Source organism: Acomys russatus, chromosome 11 (assembly GCF_903995435.1).
Source record: "Acomys russatus chromosome 11, mAcoRus1.1, whole genome shotgun sequence".
Taxonomy (NCBI): Eukaryota; Metazoa; Chordata; class Mammalia; order Rodentia; family Muridae; genus Acomys; species Acomys russatus.
In genome coordinates, this window is record NC_067147.1 from 36,314,902 (window position 1) to 36,331,298 (window position 16,397).

At 38.5% G+C, this 16,397-nt stretch overlaps 1 protein-coding gene across 3 annotated transcripts in view; it reads left to right on the plus strand.

Annotated features, from left to right (window-relative positions):
- The first annotated feature begins 315 nt into the window (after positions 1-315).
- Ranbp2 (RAN binding protein 2) overlaps positions 316-16,397 on the plus strand; it is a 531,879-nt gene continuing 515,797 nt past the window's right edge. For 2 of the 3 annotated variants that reach the window (XM_051153073.1, XM_051153074.1), the window contains exons 1-7: positions 317-508; positions 6,898-6,965; positions 8,581-8,692; positions 10,134-10,286; positions 12,728-12,958; positions 13,360-13,505; positions 15,409-15,601. In XM_051153073.1, coding sequence (XP_051009030.1) covers positions 437-508; positions 6,898-6,965; positions 8,581-8,692; positions 10,134-10,286; positions 12,728-12,958; positions 13,360-13,505; positions 15,409-15,601 — 975 coding nt within the window. In that variant the 5' untranslated portion in view covers positions 317-436. Of the gene's footprint in view, positions 509-6,897; positions 6,966-8,580; positions 8,693-10,133; positions 10,287-12,727; positions 12,959-13,359; positions 13,506-15,408; positions 15,602-16,397 lie in introns of all 3 variants that reach the window. The other variant, XM_051153075.1, reaches the window with a different exon arrangement.

Here is a 16,397-nt window from a genome sequence, read left to right on the forward strand (position 1 = left end):
GACTGAAACCGGAGCCAATGAAGTCTGTCTCTTTAAAAAGGAAATCAACTTTTAAACTTTGACCAGATGGAGCACCGAAACGGTCGGATTCTTAGGGCAGCACTGCACTTTGGGTATACTTTGTGACGTACCACTAGTGAAATATATAAAGATTTTCTGAGTAAGGGAGTTAGTCACATTCGTTTGAAAAGAGGGGGAAGGGGGAAAAAGAAAAAAGAAAAAAAAGCGGTAACGTGGTCCGAAGGCGGAGGCCCGGAGCAAGCGCGTCAGGGCCGCAGCGTGGCGCGCAATGATGACGCGCGCCGCACGCACCGCCCCCCCACCCGCTCGCAACGGAGCTGCGTCACGGGCGTTCGGCGCTCACCTCCTGGAGACCGCAGCCGCTGTAGGCCCCGGGGCTGGCCTCCCGCTCGCGGGGAGCCTGGTCGGCGGCGCGATGAGGCGCAGCAAGGCCGAGGTGGAGCGGTACATCGCCTCGGTGCAGGGCTCCGCCCCGTCGCCCCGAGAGGTGAGGCAGGGCTGGCCGGGCCGGCGGTGTGCGCCGGCGTCATGGCTCCCGGCGGCCTCGGCTCCCGCTTGAGTGGAGGCGGCCGCGGGCGTCGTGGCGCTGCTGAGCACCGGAGGCGTGGGGACTGCGGCCGCCAGCGTTTCCTCTTCATGGCGGGCTCACTCGGGCCTGGCCTCACCGGCCTCGGCACGGCACGCCGGCCGGAGGAGGAGCGCGGGCGCCCTGGGGCTCCGGGAGGGCTAGGCCGGGCGCCGGAGGCGGTGTCTCCGCGGGACGCTGTCGCCTCTCGGCGGTGGGCTTCCACCGTTGTGTGGGTGGCTCCGGGGACGGTGCTGGAACAGCCACACTCGCAAGGGCGCGTCAGCACACAGGACGCGGGCGGCCCCTAATTTGAGTCTTCTGTTCTGTTGGCACTCCTTAACATCCCTTCCCCAAAACCTTCTGGGAGCTATTCTTCGGTTGTTCTAAGTTTTGTATTTAAAGCGGGAAAGGTCAGGTGATTGTAAATTTCTTACAGGCAGTAGTTGCTATGCCTTAACATTGCTAACGTTTTTGTTTTTTGCGTAACGTGTTCGGTCAGTGGTTTTCAGTTTTTTTTTTTTTTTTAATTTTTGAGATCATTAATATGTTAAATTTATTTTGTGTTCTTCAAGAATGTTTGCTGGTGGAAAAGGATGTACAGAGGATCTAGAGTAAAAAAAAAATTGGGGGGTGTTGAACAATCTTAAGTTCTGCCATTTGTAAACTGGAGTTTGGTACAGTATAGGCTATTCATCAATAAAACGGAATTTTGACGTTGCTAGTATTAACAAGTATGATCTATGTTAATTTAGGGCAAATCTTGAGATACAGAGAGCCAGGTCTTCAATTTATGTACTACAAATGCACAATTCATTTGTATATTGTTTTTTAAATTATGAAAAGTAAGAGTTATCACTAAGGGTTTTATGGCCGACCATGTGTACACCAAAATTCCATGGTCGTACAAGTAAGTCCCTTATGTAAAATGATATACTTTTTTGTTGCCTGCCTTAAAGTCTTTTTTTTTTTTTTTGAGATTTTATTTATTGTATATGAGCAAGTCAGAAGAGGACATTAGATCATATTACAGATGGCTGTGAGCCACCATGTAGTTGCTGGGAATTGAACTCAGAACCTCTGGAAAAGCAGACAATCCTCTTAACCACTGAGCCACCTCTCCAGCCCCCGTCTTTTTTTAGCTTTTATGGGTCCAGAAAAGCTCCCCCCCCCCCAATTAGAATTCCAAAGTGATTTTAAAAGTGTAGCGTTCGGGGCTGGAGAGATGGCTCAGAGGTTAAGAGCACTGACTGCTCTTCCAAAGGTCATGAGTTCAATTCCCAGCAACCACATGGTGGCTCACAACCATCTCTTCTGGACTGCAGGCAGAATGCTCTATACATCATAAATAAATAAATCTTAAAAAAAAAAAAAAAGATTGTTTAAAAAAAAATTTAAAAAGTCTCGTGTTCATTTAGTGCTGGTATGCCACAAGTGGGAAATTTTACATTGAGTTTCCTCTGATGGATCCAAATAAAATGCCAGGGTACAAAAATGAATCATGGAATACTTCAAATTTTTGTGTATAAGTTGTACACTAAACAAATGATTTATATACAGACTTGATTCTTGTATATAAGACTAGATTTGAAAATATTTAAAAATCTGAAAAATGAAACTCAAAAAACCCCAAAAACCGTGAAATCTAAAAATGTCAAACATTTCAGATAAGGTATACTTCAGTAGGAGAACCTAATACTGTGTAAGTGTGCAAATAGTTGTTTAATTATGTTAGGGTAATGACAACCAAATAAAGTCCCTACATAGTCAATATTCAATCCAGATTTTTTTGTTTTGTTTTGTTTTGTTTTTGAGACAGGGTCTCTGTTATGTGGCTCTGGCTGTCCCAGAACTCTGTAGACCAGGCTGGTCTCGAAACTCTCAGAGAACTGTCTCTTCCTGAGTGCTATGCCACCACACCCTGCTAACAACATATATACTCACATATATGTGTAAGTGTGTGTGTACGTATATATTATCAAAAATTAGTTTGAGTTGGTTTCTATTGACTTGGATAGTGACAACTATATGGAAAATTTCATTTTAACTAGTTTCATTTGTGTGGTATTAACATTCATAGTATGTTGTTCAACCATAACCCTTATTTCCAAACCTTTTGTATTTAAAAAAAAAATTTATGCCAAGCAAATTCTGTAACCACTAAGAAATTTTCTGTGCTCCTCGTGACCTCTTTCTGTATTTTGTGAATTTGGTTATTTTCAATTTTTCATGTTTGTAGGATCTTATATTTGTTGTTTTGTGTCTAGTACATTTTACCTAGTATATTTTTAAGGTCATCCATATTGTAGCAGATGTTAGCAGTCTTATTCTTTTTTTTCTTTTTAATTAGTTTTTTGAGACAGGATTTCTCTGTAGCCCTGGCTGCCCTGGAACTAGCTCTGGAGACCAGGTTGGCCTCATTCAGAGAACAACCTGCCTCTGCCTCCTGAATGCTGGGATTAAAGCCGGTTTGTTGTTGTTGTTGTTTTCTGTGCGTGTGTGGTGTTGGGGGGAGGTCTTATTCCTTTTTAATGGCTGAATAATTGTCTATGTGTATTATTTTGTTTATTCATTCACTCTTGATTCTTTGGTTGTTTATATCTTTTGCCTACTATAGTGCAGCAAACATTGATGTAAAACTATTTGAGTGCTTGTTCTTAATTCCCTTGAGTTACACCAAGAATAATTATTGGGCTATATGTTAATTGGTATTCCTGTAGTGACTGTACTTTCTTATATTCCTGCTGTCAACTTACGTGTCTTCAGTTTCTCCATGCTTTTACCAATGCTTTAATATCTTAGTTTATTGTCTTACTGCATTTTATTTTGTGATCACAAGTGTGTGTGTATGCATGTATGTATGTACATGTAAGTACACATGTGGAAGTTAATGGAAAGTTTGCTAGTACTGGTTCTCTTCTAAAATGTGAGGCCTAAGTATCGAATTTAGAGCTTTAGGCTTGATGTCGTATTACCCCCTGAAGCCATGTTGCTAGATCTAATTATCTTCAATCTTTTTTTAAGGATTTATTTATTATGTATACAGTGTTTTGCCTACATATAGGCCTGCTCGCCAGAAGAGGACATCAGATCACATTATAGATGGTTGTGAGCCACCATGTGGTTGCTGGGAATTGAACTCGGGACCTCTCCGAAAGAGCAGCCAGTGCTCTTAACCTGAGCCATCTCTCCAACCCTTATCTTCAACCTTTAAAAAAATGTAAATTTATTTTTATGTGTATGGGTGTTTTGCTTACATACATGTCTATGTTTGAGAAGGTCAGAAGAATCTGTCAGATCCCCTGGGACTGGAGTTGCAGGTGGTTGTGAGCAGCAATGTGGGTGCTGGGAATCAAACTGAGGTCATTTGAACAGGCAGCGCTCTTAACCGTTGAGCCCTCTCTCCAGCCCCAGTTATCTTAAATATTATGCTCATGTAGTTTACAGACTTATTTTAATGATGTATCTCCTCGTCCTTCTAGTGAACTTGCAAAAGCACTCCCAGTCACACATATACATTGATTGCATAGTTAATGTGCTTTTCAAGCAACTAAGATAATACCAAATTATAAGTCTGACTTAGCTAAGAATTTAAGGGGCTGGAGAGATGGCCTAGAGGTTAAGAGCACTTAATCACTCTTTCAGAGGACCCCAGTTCAGTTCTCAGCACCCACATGGTGGCTCATAATTATAATTCAATTTCAGGGGGTATGACAACCTTTTCCTACCTCCAGCATCAGACATGTACGGGGTGTATATATAGCCTTCATGCAGAGGAAACATTCATACATATAAAATGAATAAGCAAATTTAAAAAAATAGTTGAAAGTAAACTTGCTACTGTCTTGTCATACTCAGTTTTCAAATTTGATCTTGTAAATGTGCTCATTTGTAAAGTTGGGTAGCAGAAAGGTATTAATAAATTAAGACTGCAATACAAAAAACCTGGGCATAGTAGCTCATACTTGTAATCCCAGCACTTTGGAGGCTGGCCTAGGAACATCATTGTGAGTTCATTTGCAGCCTGGGCTACAGTAGCATGTCAGGTCATTTTGTGCTAGAGTTTGAACATGGCTTAAAAACAAAAACAGAAGCCAGGCAGTGGTGGCACACACCTTTAATCCCAGCCCTTGGGAGGCAGAGGCAGGCAGATCACTCTGAGTTCGAGGCCAGCCTGGTTTACAAAGCAAGTCCAGGACAGCCAAGGCTACACAGGGAAACCTTGTCTCAAAAAACAAAACAAACAAAAAACAAAAACAGATTCTGTTACACATGAAAATTTTGTTCCTTTCCAAAATATGGAAAAAAAGGATTGGTTGTTTAATGGGTTATTTACTAGGTATTGCTTGAAAATTGATAGTTGGTTAATGACTTTTTAGAAGCAAAGGCTCCAGTGTATACTACTAAGAACAATAAGTGTTGGATTTCAAAGTAATTTCAGAGAAACTGAAAGAATACAGGGATGAAAAATTTAGGGCTCTCAACTAAGAATGGCCTTTCTTAGCATATAACCAAAGAGTAAACAGAAGAAAAAGGAAAAAAACAAAAAAAGCATTTTCATCGTTTAAGAAATCAGTCTTGCTTTAGTGACCCCTTTTCCTCATACTAAATTTTCAGAGATTAAAGAAATGGAAAAGAAACAAATTGCTGTACAAATGGATACAAACTTTATGGAAAAGAGTGAATTTTTATATTGTTTGAACTCTGAAGTTAATCCCAAGGAGGTCATGACAATGCAGATTTATGTGTACTTCAATATACATTGAGTACCTACTATCTGGGGTTCCATGGTTGTAATCCAGATACCAGGGTCCTACCTAAGTGTGCCCTACAGTTGAAGGAATAGATCAATAAGTACAAAAACAGTACGGATGGTCAGGACTTCCAGTCACTGCTGTTAAGGCTGTAAGCATAGTGTTGTGGTAGTCACACTGGGAGTGTCTCGTGTGAGTCAAAAGACACCGGGAGACTGGCTCTCTGAAACAGTGCTGAGCCGGTACTCTAGGTGTTCTTTGAAGCCTTCAGCTAGGATGTCCTGATAGATAATGGTTTAGGTTCATCGGCTCAGACACCAGCTATCTCACTTTAGTTCTCAACCCTCCTTTTTGAAGGATGATTGCTAAAACAGCTTGTTGGAAGCAGAGTAACTCTAGTAGGTTTCATGAGTATTGAACCAGTTCTATTAGCAACAGCCCAAAGATTGGGAAAATTATCTTTCACCGAAACAGGAGTAACTCAGAAAAAGATTGCCTCTTCTCCCCTTCAAGTCCTTGTAAATACTTGAGTATCCAAAGCCATTGGCAACTTTTAGTTTTTTATTTCTTTTCATGTATATGTGTGACTTGCCTGTATGTAAATCTGTGTACCACTTGCATGCTTGATGTGTATGGAGGTTTGCAGTTACAGATGGTTGTCAGCTGTCATGTGGGTACTCCCCTTAGCCGCTCAGCTATTTATCCACCCCTGGATCATAATCTTGGCATTGAGGGTATGAAATAGATTTAAGTGAAGAATTCAGACTTATTTCAAAAGAAAATGTAGTACATGTTTGTAAATTCCAGTACTTGGGAGGCAAATGTACATGGATCTCTGAGTTTGAGGCTAGCCTGATCTACAAAGTGAGTCCACGACAGCCAGGGCTACACAGAGAAACCCTGTCTCGACCCCATCCCTTCCCAAAATAGTACATGGACCAGGGAATGTCCAGTACCTTAATGGTTCTAAAATGTTTTCCCAAGAATGCTTCTTTCTTACACATAGTAGGAAAGGAGTGATTTCTGGTGTATGTCCCTTTCCCCAGAAAAGCTGGTTTCTATGTACTTAAGTGTAGTAAAGCAGTACAAAGCATGCTGGCTAACACATGGCTAAGGTTATCCATAGCTTGTCTGAGTAAAATTTTTTTTCATTTTCTGTGTGTGTGTGTGTGTGTGTGTGTGTGTGTGTGTGTGTGTTGTAGCTCAAGCTGGTTTTGAGCTTAGGATGGCCTTGAACTTGTGATCCTTTTGCTTCTGCCTCCTGAGTGCTTAGGACTACAGGTGTGAACTAGGTTACCTGCCTTAAATTATAACTTCTGATGTCTGCTGTTTTAACTATTCTTGAATTTGATTTTTATAATATGAATTATAAAATTTGGAAGCACTAACTTTTAGAACATACATGTATTTTCAGGCAACATATTTACATTTTATATGAAAAAATATCAAGCTTGTTAGGCTGTTTTTTTGTTTTGTTTTGGTTTGGTTTTTTTTGGTCCTTTGAAAAGTACAGTATTTTAAAATGGGAATAATAAAACCACTCAATTTTTTTTTTAGAAGTCAATGAAAGGATTCTATTTTGCAAAGCTGTACTATGAAGCTAAAGAATATGATCTTGCTAAAAAGTAAGTGCCAGACTGGAAATGTGTTTTTATTTTTCATCCTTGAAATAAGAAAAACTGCTAAAAGACACATTCTACTTAAAGTAAATCCTTGAATAAGGGGTTTATTGCTTTTAGATATTTGTTAGACTGAACCTCTAATGAGCATGTCTTACTGGATTTTTTTTTCTGTTTATATCTAGTACAGAAATTATTTGGCTTAAGATGCTTTTTCTCAAATTATCCTTGGGTAGAATGAAAGCGATCATTCTTATATGTAAGTTCTTCCTGGTTGGATATATGGTGCTTCAGTTAGCTGGAGAGAAGCAACAGACACAGGGAATAGCTCAGTAGGTGTTTGCTGTCTTAATCCTTACAGCAAGAGACTTGCTGGATCTAATTTCCCTACTCAGTGATAGGAAGAGGGGACTGCTAGTGAGAAACGCTGTGACACTGGTTTTACAAGGGCAGTTCTTTAGAGTCACATTTAGTTACTTATCTCTTTGATGAGTATGTATGATTAGGGACTCTGGATCTAATCACTAGCAACCCCTCCCCTCTAATGGAAAGGGAAATGGAGATCTGCTATCTGCAGCACTGAGGTTGTTAACTATTGTCCTTTGCTTCCTTAGTTTTGGACTTTGGTCTGTTTCTCTTAAATAATTACTGAACCTAGAGGATAACTGATTTAATATTGTTTGATAAAAGAAATAGAAACGAGAGGCTGGTGAGATGGGTTAGTGGATAAAGGTGCTCACCACTCATCTGCTGACCTAAGCTGGACCCCTGAGACCCATATGGTAGAAGGAGAAAACCAACTACTGCAAATTGTCCTTTGATTTCCATGTATACTGTACAGTATACACATTCCCACCTAAGCAGAGGATGGGAAAAAAAAAAAGAGAGAATTAGTTTTGTTTGGTAATTAGGTAACTTTTCTGTTCAAATTTAGCCGTGTATGGCACTAAAATATTTTCTTGTTTAAAAGGTAAATATATTCTCTTAGTTTGGGAAATTGGTCTTTAGCATTTTACATATTCTCACTGTAAAAATTTATTGTAGGTTAATCATTTTGCTTATTTTTATGCAAAACTCTTTAGTGCTTTACTAAATGTGATCACGAAGACAAATAACTTACATGTTCATGTCTTGTAGGTAACGGTATAAAAATCATTTGGCAAATGTAGCACTTTGTATTAAAATGAGGGACTGGAGAGATGGTTTAGTGGTTAAGAGTGCTCAGTTGCTCTTACAGAGGACATAGTGGCTTATAAATCCCTGTAATTCAAGCTCCATAGATACCAGGTACCATTGTGGCACACATACTTATATGCTGGCAGTTAAAGTAAATAAATCTTGAATAAATAGTAAAATGAGTAAATATGTTGTTATCACTGTATGATTATTAGATACTTTACAATGAATATTTTTGGACTCCATGTTAAATAAGTAATGATAGCCAGTAATTAAATTACAATAAAATAATTGGATGGCTGCCTGGTTCAGGATATACTCTTCAGTCAGTATTTAAGTGTAGTTATAAATGTAATTAATCTGAAGTTATTTTTTTATTTTAGATTATTTTAATATGCACAGTACAATTACATGTTTAATTTATTATTTTTGTATTTTAAAACAGATACATTTCTACATATATTAATGTGCAAGAGAGGGACCCTAAAGCCCACAGATTTTTGGGTCTTCTTTATGAAGTAGAAGAAAATACAGACAAAGCTGTCGAATGTTATAAGGTAATTATGGGCAATTATAGGTAATTATGATACAACCTATGTGAGGTGGCAGTGATGGCTCAGCAGTTAAGAGTATAGGTTGCTCTTCCAGAGGAGCTGGGTTTCGTTCCCAGCACCTACATGGTGGTTCACAATCATTTGTAGTTCCAGTTCAAAGGAATATGCCATCTTGTGGCCTCTATGGCACACATGTGCACAGATAAACATGCAGGCTGAAAACCCGTATACATTTTTTTATGTATGTAAAAACCTTTGCACAACCTTACAGGTAATGTCCATGATAAGTAATAAATAATTCATAGGAATTTTATCAATGTAGTGAAAATAAGCATTAATACTACTAAGAGTTAGTTTGAAGTAGGCAGTGGTAGAGTGCCCCTTTATTTCCAGCCCTTGGGAGGCAGAGGCAGGTGGATCTCTGTGAGTTCGAGGCCAGCTTGGTCTACAAAGTGAGTTCTAAGACAGCAAAAACTAAACAAAGATAAACCCTTTTTTGGAACATATTTAAGATTTTGAATATTTAAAACAAAAGTTTGCCAGGCATGGTGGTGCACACCTTTAATCCCAGCTCTTGGGAGGCCAGAGGCAGCTGGATTGTGTGAGTTCAAGGCCAGCCTGGTCTACAAAGTGAGTCCAGGACAGCCAAAGCTACACAGAGAAACTCTGTACTGAAAACCAAAAAAGCAAAAGCAAAAACAAACTCATAAAATTTTAAGTCTAGACTGGTGAGATGGCCCAGCTGATGAAGGGACCTGCCACTAAGCCTGACCATCTGAATTTGATTCCTGCAAACTACAGGATGGAAAGAGGGAGTTGTCCTATGACCTTGACTGGTGTGCCATGGTACAGAAGCACCTACAGGATACATAAAAATATAGCTTAAGAAAAAGCCAAAAATGGCCAGAGATAATTCATTCTTTTAAAATTTTACTAAGCAACACAAAATTTGATATTTTTTTCATAAAAAATGTTTTTGTTTGTTTTGTTTTTGAGGGCATCTTGAATAGTCCTAGAATTGAATTTTCTATGTAGATCAGGCTGGCCTTCAACTCGCAGATTGTCCTGCCTCTGCCTCCTGAGTGCTGAGATGAAAGGTGTGGGATACCACACCTGCTCCACAAAAAATATTGATGCTTTAACAGCTTTAAAATAACATCGTTTAGGAATAGGAATTTTAGAGGCTGGACAGGTGGCTCCGATTAAGAGTGTATACTACTCACTCTTTTGAGTTTGGTTCCTAGCACCCACATGGGACAGCCTACACAACCCTCTTTAGGCCTCTTTGTATACCTACATTCATGTGTGTGTGTGTGCACATACATAATTTTAAGACTTTGAAAAATAGGAAGATAATATTTAATATGGTAATTTTTGACGATTGTACGTATGTATACATGTATGCAATTTAAAATTTTTGTTTTTGATATTTTCCTGATATCAGCGTTCAGTGGAATTAAACCCAACACAAAAAGATCTTGTGTTGAAGATTGCAGAATTGCTTTGTAAAAATGATGTGACCGATGGAAGAGCCAAATACTGGGTTGAAAGAGCAGCCAAACTTTTTCCAGGAAGTCCTGCCATTTATAAGCTGAAGGTAAAGCTTCAAACCAATATATAAACAGAGAAAACTAAGATACAATCATTTTTAGTATTTTGAAGTTTAAATACTTCTCAATAGCAAACTTAACAGAGGAGCACACACATGCTTTCTTTTAAAATGTTTAAGGAACATTTCTGAGTGTTGTCTTACTAGACAGTATAATACTTTACAAATGATATCTCTGTTATTCTTCTGGAATAATATTTTAGCGATTTTATGGTTTCATTGTTTGTAACAAGTAGTTGGTATGGTAGATTGTATCATTTTTCTGATCAGTGGAGGTAAGCTGCGTGCGTGCGTGCGTGCGTGTAGATAAGGTGTAAATGAAGCTCTGTCTGGCATAAAATTTTTTTTCTTTGGGGTTAGAGAGATAGCTCAGAGGTTAAGAGCACTGGCTGCTCTTCCAAAGGTCCTGAGTTCAATTCCCAGCAACCACATGGTGGCTCACAACTATCTATAAGAAGATCTGGTCCCCTCTTCTGGCATGCAGGTTTATATTCAGGCAAAACCAAAACAAAACAAAAGAAAACACAACAACAAAAAAACCTGTGTACTTAATAAATAATGAATAAATCTTTAAAAAAATTTTTTTTCTTCATTAGTTAATTATCACAGCTCAAAAGCTTAGAACTCTTTTTTTTTTTTTTTTTTTTTTTTTTTTGGTTTTTCGAGACAGGGTTTCTCTGTGTAGCCTTGGCCATCCTGGACTCACTTTGTAGACCAGGCTGGCCTCGAACTCACAGCGATCTGCCTGCCTCTGCCTCCCGAGTGCTGGGATTAAAGGCGTGCGCCACCACGCCCGGCTAAGCTTAGAACTCTTATGACGAAATGTGTTCTAGCCTGTCATGGTAGTGCATTGCTTTAGTTCTAGCACTTGGGAAGCAGAGGAAGGTATCCAAGTCCAGCCTGGTATAACATAACAAGTTGAAAGCCATCCAGGGCTACATAATGAGACCTATCTTAGATAACAGAAAAAGCGTTTTTAAAAAATTGGAAACTTTGAGGCTTCTTTCTTTTATTTTTGTTTGTTTGTTTGTTTTGTTTTTTTAAGACAGGGTTTCTTTGTTTTAGTCCTGGCTGGCCTGAAACTTGCTGTGTAGACCAGGCTGGCCTTGGAACTCAGAGGTCCACCTGCTTCTGTCTCCTGAGTTCTGGGATTACTAAATTCATACTTTATTTGTTTGTGTGGTTTGTTTGAGGGAAGTCCAGGCTGGCCTCTAGTTCTGGGATTATAAGAGAGCGTTATCATACCCAGCTTTGATTATTATATTTATTTGTTTGGGTTTTTTTGTTTGTTTTAGGATTTATTTATTATTTATACAGCATCTACCTGCATGTGTGCTTTCAGGCCAGAAGAGGGCACCAGATCTCACAATAGATGGTTATGAGCCACCATGTGGTTGCTGGGAATTGAACTCAGGACCTTTGGAAGAGCAGTCAGTGCTCTTAACATCTGAGCCGTCTCTCCAGCCCCTTGTTTGCTTGTTTTTGAGAGTTCTGCTTATGTATCCTAGACTGGCCCAAACTTACGGTCATCCTGCCTTAGCCTCCAGAGCACTGTGATTACAGGTAGTACTCGTTATTCTTTCCTGACTAAAACACAGTTCACTAAATAACTCTTGGAGAAAATATTTCGTATATAGATATATGCATACATTGCTACAGATGTATAAGATTAAAAGAACTGTATGTCTATTCATCTAGTTCTTTTTATGCTATTCTTTTAAATTTGTTTTCCCCAAGACAGGCTTTCTCTGTGTAGCCCTGGCTGTCCTGGGACTCACTCTGTAGACCAGGCTGGCCTCAAACTCAGATCTGCCTACCTCTGCTTCCCAAGTACTTGAATTAAAAGTATATGCTAATATGCCCAGCGTATACATGTTTCTTTAAAAGTTATAACACTTTTTATTTATATTGAACGGGATACCATAATGTTCCCTTAAAACAACTTATTTACTTTCATTTAGTTTATCACATATAATCAAAGGTCAGGGCTGCTTTTTGCAGATAAGCAGCCGAATGTACCAGGCAGTGGTGGCCTTTAATCCCAGCACTTGGGAGGCAGAGGCTGTGAGTTTGAGGCCAGCCTGGTCTACAAAGTAAGTCCAGGACAGTCAAGGCTACACAGAGAAACCCTGTCTCAACCTCCTGCCCCCCCAAAAAAGCCAAATGTAAGGTTTTGGAAATGACTCAGAAGGAGAGAGATTGATGGAGGAGCTTAGGAAATGAAATACAGATCGTTACTGGAAGGTTTAGTGTTTTTGAGGCACATTAAGTTGTTAACACCTGGAAATAACTTGAAAGGAGCTAATAATATATGTAGGGTGGTTCTTACCTTTCTAGAGCTAGTCATCGCGGAAGGTTGTACATGGCCAATGGCTTATTTAAAGTTAGATAAGTATTACTTAACATTTAGCACTTTTTCTCCCAAATAGGAGCAGCTTTTAGATTGTAAAGGTGAAGATGGATGGAATAAACTTTTTGACCTGATTCAGTCAGAACTTTATGCAAGACCTGATGATGTCCATGTGAATATCCGACTAGTAGAACTTTATCGTTCAAATAAAAGACTGAAGGATGCTGTGGCACACTGCCATGAGGCAGAGAGGAACATAGCTTTACGTTCAAGTTTAGAATGGAATTCATGTGTTGTACAGACTCTTAAGGTAGGTGAAAGCTAGTTCTCTACCGTGTTTTCCAACATTTAAATTTCTTTCATTGATATAGCACAGCAATAAATTGCCAAGCCCAATTTAAATGGACAGTTTGAGAAAATAAATTTAGTGTGTTTCTTTGTCTGTGTGACTGATATTTTTATAAGTTTAGTGTAAAAATTAATTTTCACACATCTATAATTTGCTCTGTATGTGTATGCGCATTTGGTATTTTTATTTTTAAGACTAGTACAAAACCACTCATTTTTCTCGCTGTTCGAATAAGAATGGGCCAAGGAGTTTGTAGGAATACAAACTGACCGTTGTATAATGTATACAATGTATACAATGTATAATGGTCAGTTCCTCAAAATCTGTTTTATAATTTAATGTGTTTTTCTTAAAAACCATAGGACTATCTGGAGTCTCTGCAGTGTTTGGATTCTGATAAAAGTACGTGGAGAGCAACCAATAAAGACTTGCTTCTAGCGTATGCCAACCTTATGCTTCTTACACTTTCCACCAGAGACGTGCAAGAAAGTAGGGAGCTCCTGGAAAGGTAGGTTGATGTTGAGAGCGGAAGTGTGCACATGAGCACACTTATCCAAAGGGCAGATTTTCTTTTCTTCAATAATTGGTATAGGTTTTTTTACATTATTAGCATTCATCTAATTTATCTATAGTTCATATAATAAAAAACTTGGAGGAATATTATTTTTGCTACTATTATGGGAATTTTAAAAAAGATTTATTTATTTATTATTCATACTGTATTCTGCCTAAATGTGTGTCTGCCCATGAGATGAGGGCACCAGATCTCATTGTAGATGATTGTGAGCCACCATGTGGTTGCTGGGAATTGAACTCAGGGGCTTTAGAAGAACAGACAGTGCTCTTAACCTCCGAGCCATTTCCAGCCCTATTATGGGAATTTTTATGTAATTGTATACAACTTACTTTTAGAGAATTCTCTTTGTAGTTTTTAAATTATATTCTTTATGTATGTGGTGTCACATGCTATGGTGCAGGTGTAGAGGTCAGAAGATAACTTTCAGGATTTCTGTCCTTTCATTTTGTGGGTCCTGGGGAATGAACTCATTAGGGTCGGCTGTGCATGCCTTTACTGCCCTCTTGGCTGTATTGCCATCCCTAAAAGAGTCTTACAGCTCGCCTTTTAAAATTAGACCTGCAACTTAATAGTATGACATCAAAATGAGTTTTCTGGCTATCTCATTTTATTTTTAATATAATTTTGGGTAAAAACCATGTAAGAAAATTCTTTATTGTTCAGTGACCAGGTTCAGTTTGCTAGTATAAGCATTTAGCATCACTATTCCTTCGGAAAACATTGTTTTGGCTTAGAAACAAAGTAATTAAAATATAACGATTAATCCAACCTTCCACCAAATTTCAGATTACAAAAACATAACTTGAATTTGTATAAGGACAGGAGCTGATAGGGGTTTATGGGCTACTGCTTGACTTTGAAAGAAGGGATTGGCTGGGCCATGATGTCACATGTTACATGCCTTTAGTCCCATCACTCAAGAGGCAGAGGCAGGCAGATGTCTTTGAGTTTGAAGCCAGCCTGGTTAACAGAGTGAGTTCCAGGATATCCAAGACTACATAGAGAAACCCAGTCTTGAAAAGCCAAGAAAACAAGAAACAAACCCCCTACAGGAAGGGATTGTTGAAAAATACCTAATGCATTGAAACAAATAAGCCCATAACAATAATAACACTGTTTATGAAAAATAAAGGAGTTTCTTAAACAACAAAGTTTTGAGAAATGAGGCATTGTTTTACAAATTGTAATCTAATATCATAATTGTGCACAACTAGGTTCTCAACTATGTTCTTTCATATTTTGAAGTCTTTGAAAAATTCATTTATATTTGTGAGTAAAAATATAAAGGTCAAAGCTTTACTTGCTTCTTAGTAGTAATACAAAAATAGGTTTAACCTCAGAGAATTCACTTAGGACTTTGAGAACCCATAGAAATCCTCAGGCCTTACTTGCCAGAAAATCTGTTGTTCTGATTTCTTAAGATAAGCTGCTTTAAAATAATCCTTCACACAGTAAAAGGCTTCTAGGTACTGATTTTAAAATGTTGATTAGAATATAAAATAAAGATTTCTGAGCTGTGTCTTGTCCTCATTTACTATTGAATATTCTCATTTTATCAATTTTATTTTATTCGTATATTTTTTGTGATTAATAGCTATTTTGGAGTATGATATCCTTTTAGGGTTTGTTTTCTTTGTATTGTAGCTGCTAGATGAAAATTCTCATTAGTGTGTGATCTGTGATTAACCACTAGTGTGCTTCATCTGTGAATAAAAATAAATGGAAAATGAAATTTAAAACAGGACTTAGTAATTTTGTTTTGAATTAAATAATGAAACTGATTAGTTACAGTATGGTAGGTTTGGAGTACCTGTTTACTCTTTTAATTTTACAGTTTTGATAGTGCTCTTCAGTCTGTCAAATCTTCTGTGGGTGGAAATGATGAGCTGTCAGCTACTTTTCTAGAAACAAAAGGACATTTCTACATGCATGTTGGCTCTCTGCTTTTGAAGATGGGCCAGCATAGTGACATCCAGTGGCGAGCTCTTTCTGAGCTGGCTGCATTGTGCTATCTTATAGCATTTCAGGTAAGCATTTCAGTTTCAGTGCAGTTGTCACTTGAAGACTTTATTGTTTCTCATAGAGGTATTTCAGTGTATAATTACCTGTAACAAGGTGTACGTAGAGTTTAGGCTGGTGAGACAGGTGTATTGATGTATTCTTGTGGATAGTCTGTATTGGGCTTAGTTATCTGGATATCATTTTGAAGCCTTTGATATTTATTTTATTATGAATTATTTTTATTTCACGTGCATTAGTGTTTTGCTTACATGTATGTCTGTATGAGGGTGTTGGATCCCTTGGAACTAGAGCTGCAGACAGTTGTGAGCGGCTATGTGGGTGCTGAAAATTGAACATGTTCTCTGAAACAGCAGCCAGTGCTTTAACTGTTGAACCGTCTCTCCAGCCCCTAAAGATGAAATTGTAAATATGAGTTAAGTTTGACTCAAAGTTATATATGAGCCAGATAATGTCCCCTTCTCACTCCCTTCTCCCTCTTTCGTCCCCTTTCCTTTGTATCTCTCCTCCTCCTCTCCTCCTTCTGCTCCTGTCTTCTTCGTCCCACTCCTTCCTCCCCTCCCTCTTCTCCATCTGTTTCTTTTGACAGCTTCTTTTTTTTTTCTTTTATTGAAAATATTTTTCTTGTTTTGTTTTTATTGAATGTCTATGATTTACATGTCATACACCAAAATCCCCCACCTCTCCTCCAGTAAAATAAAACAGACAAAAAAATCCTGTCACAGAAGTTGTACCATGCAGTATATAGTCTTTTGTCCACATATGTTTACTCTCAAATGTTCATTGCTCCGAGTCATGGGTCTG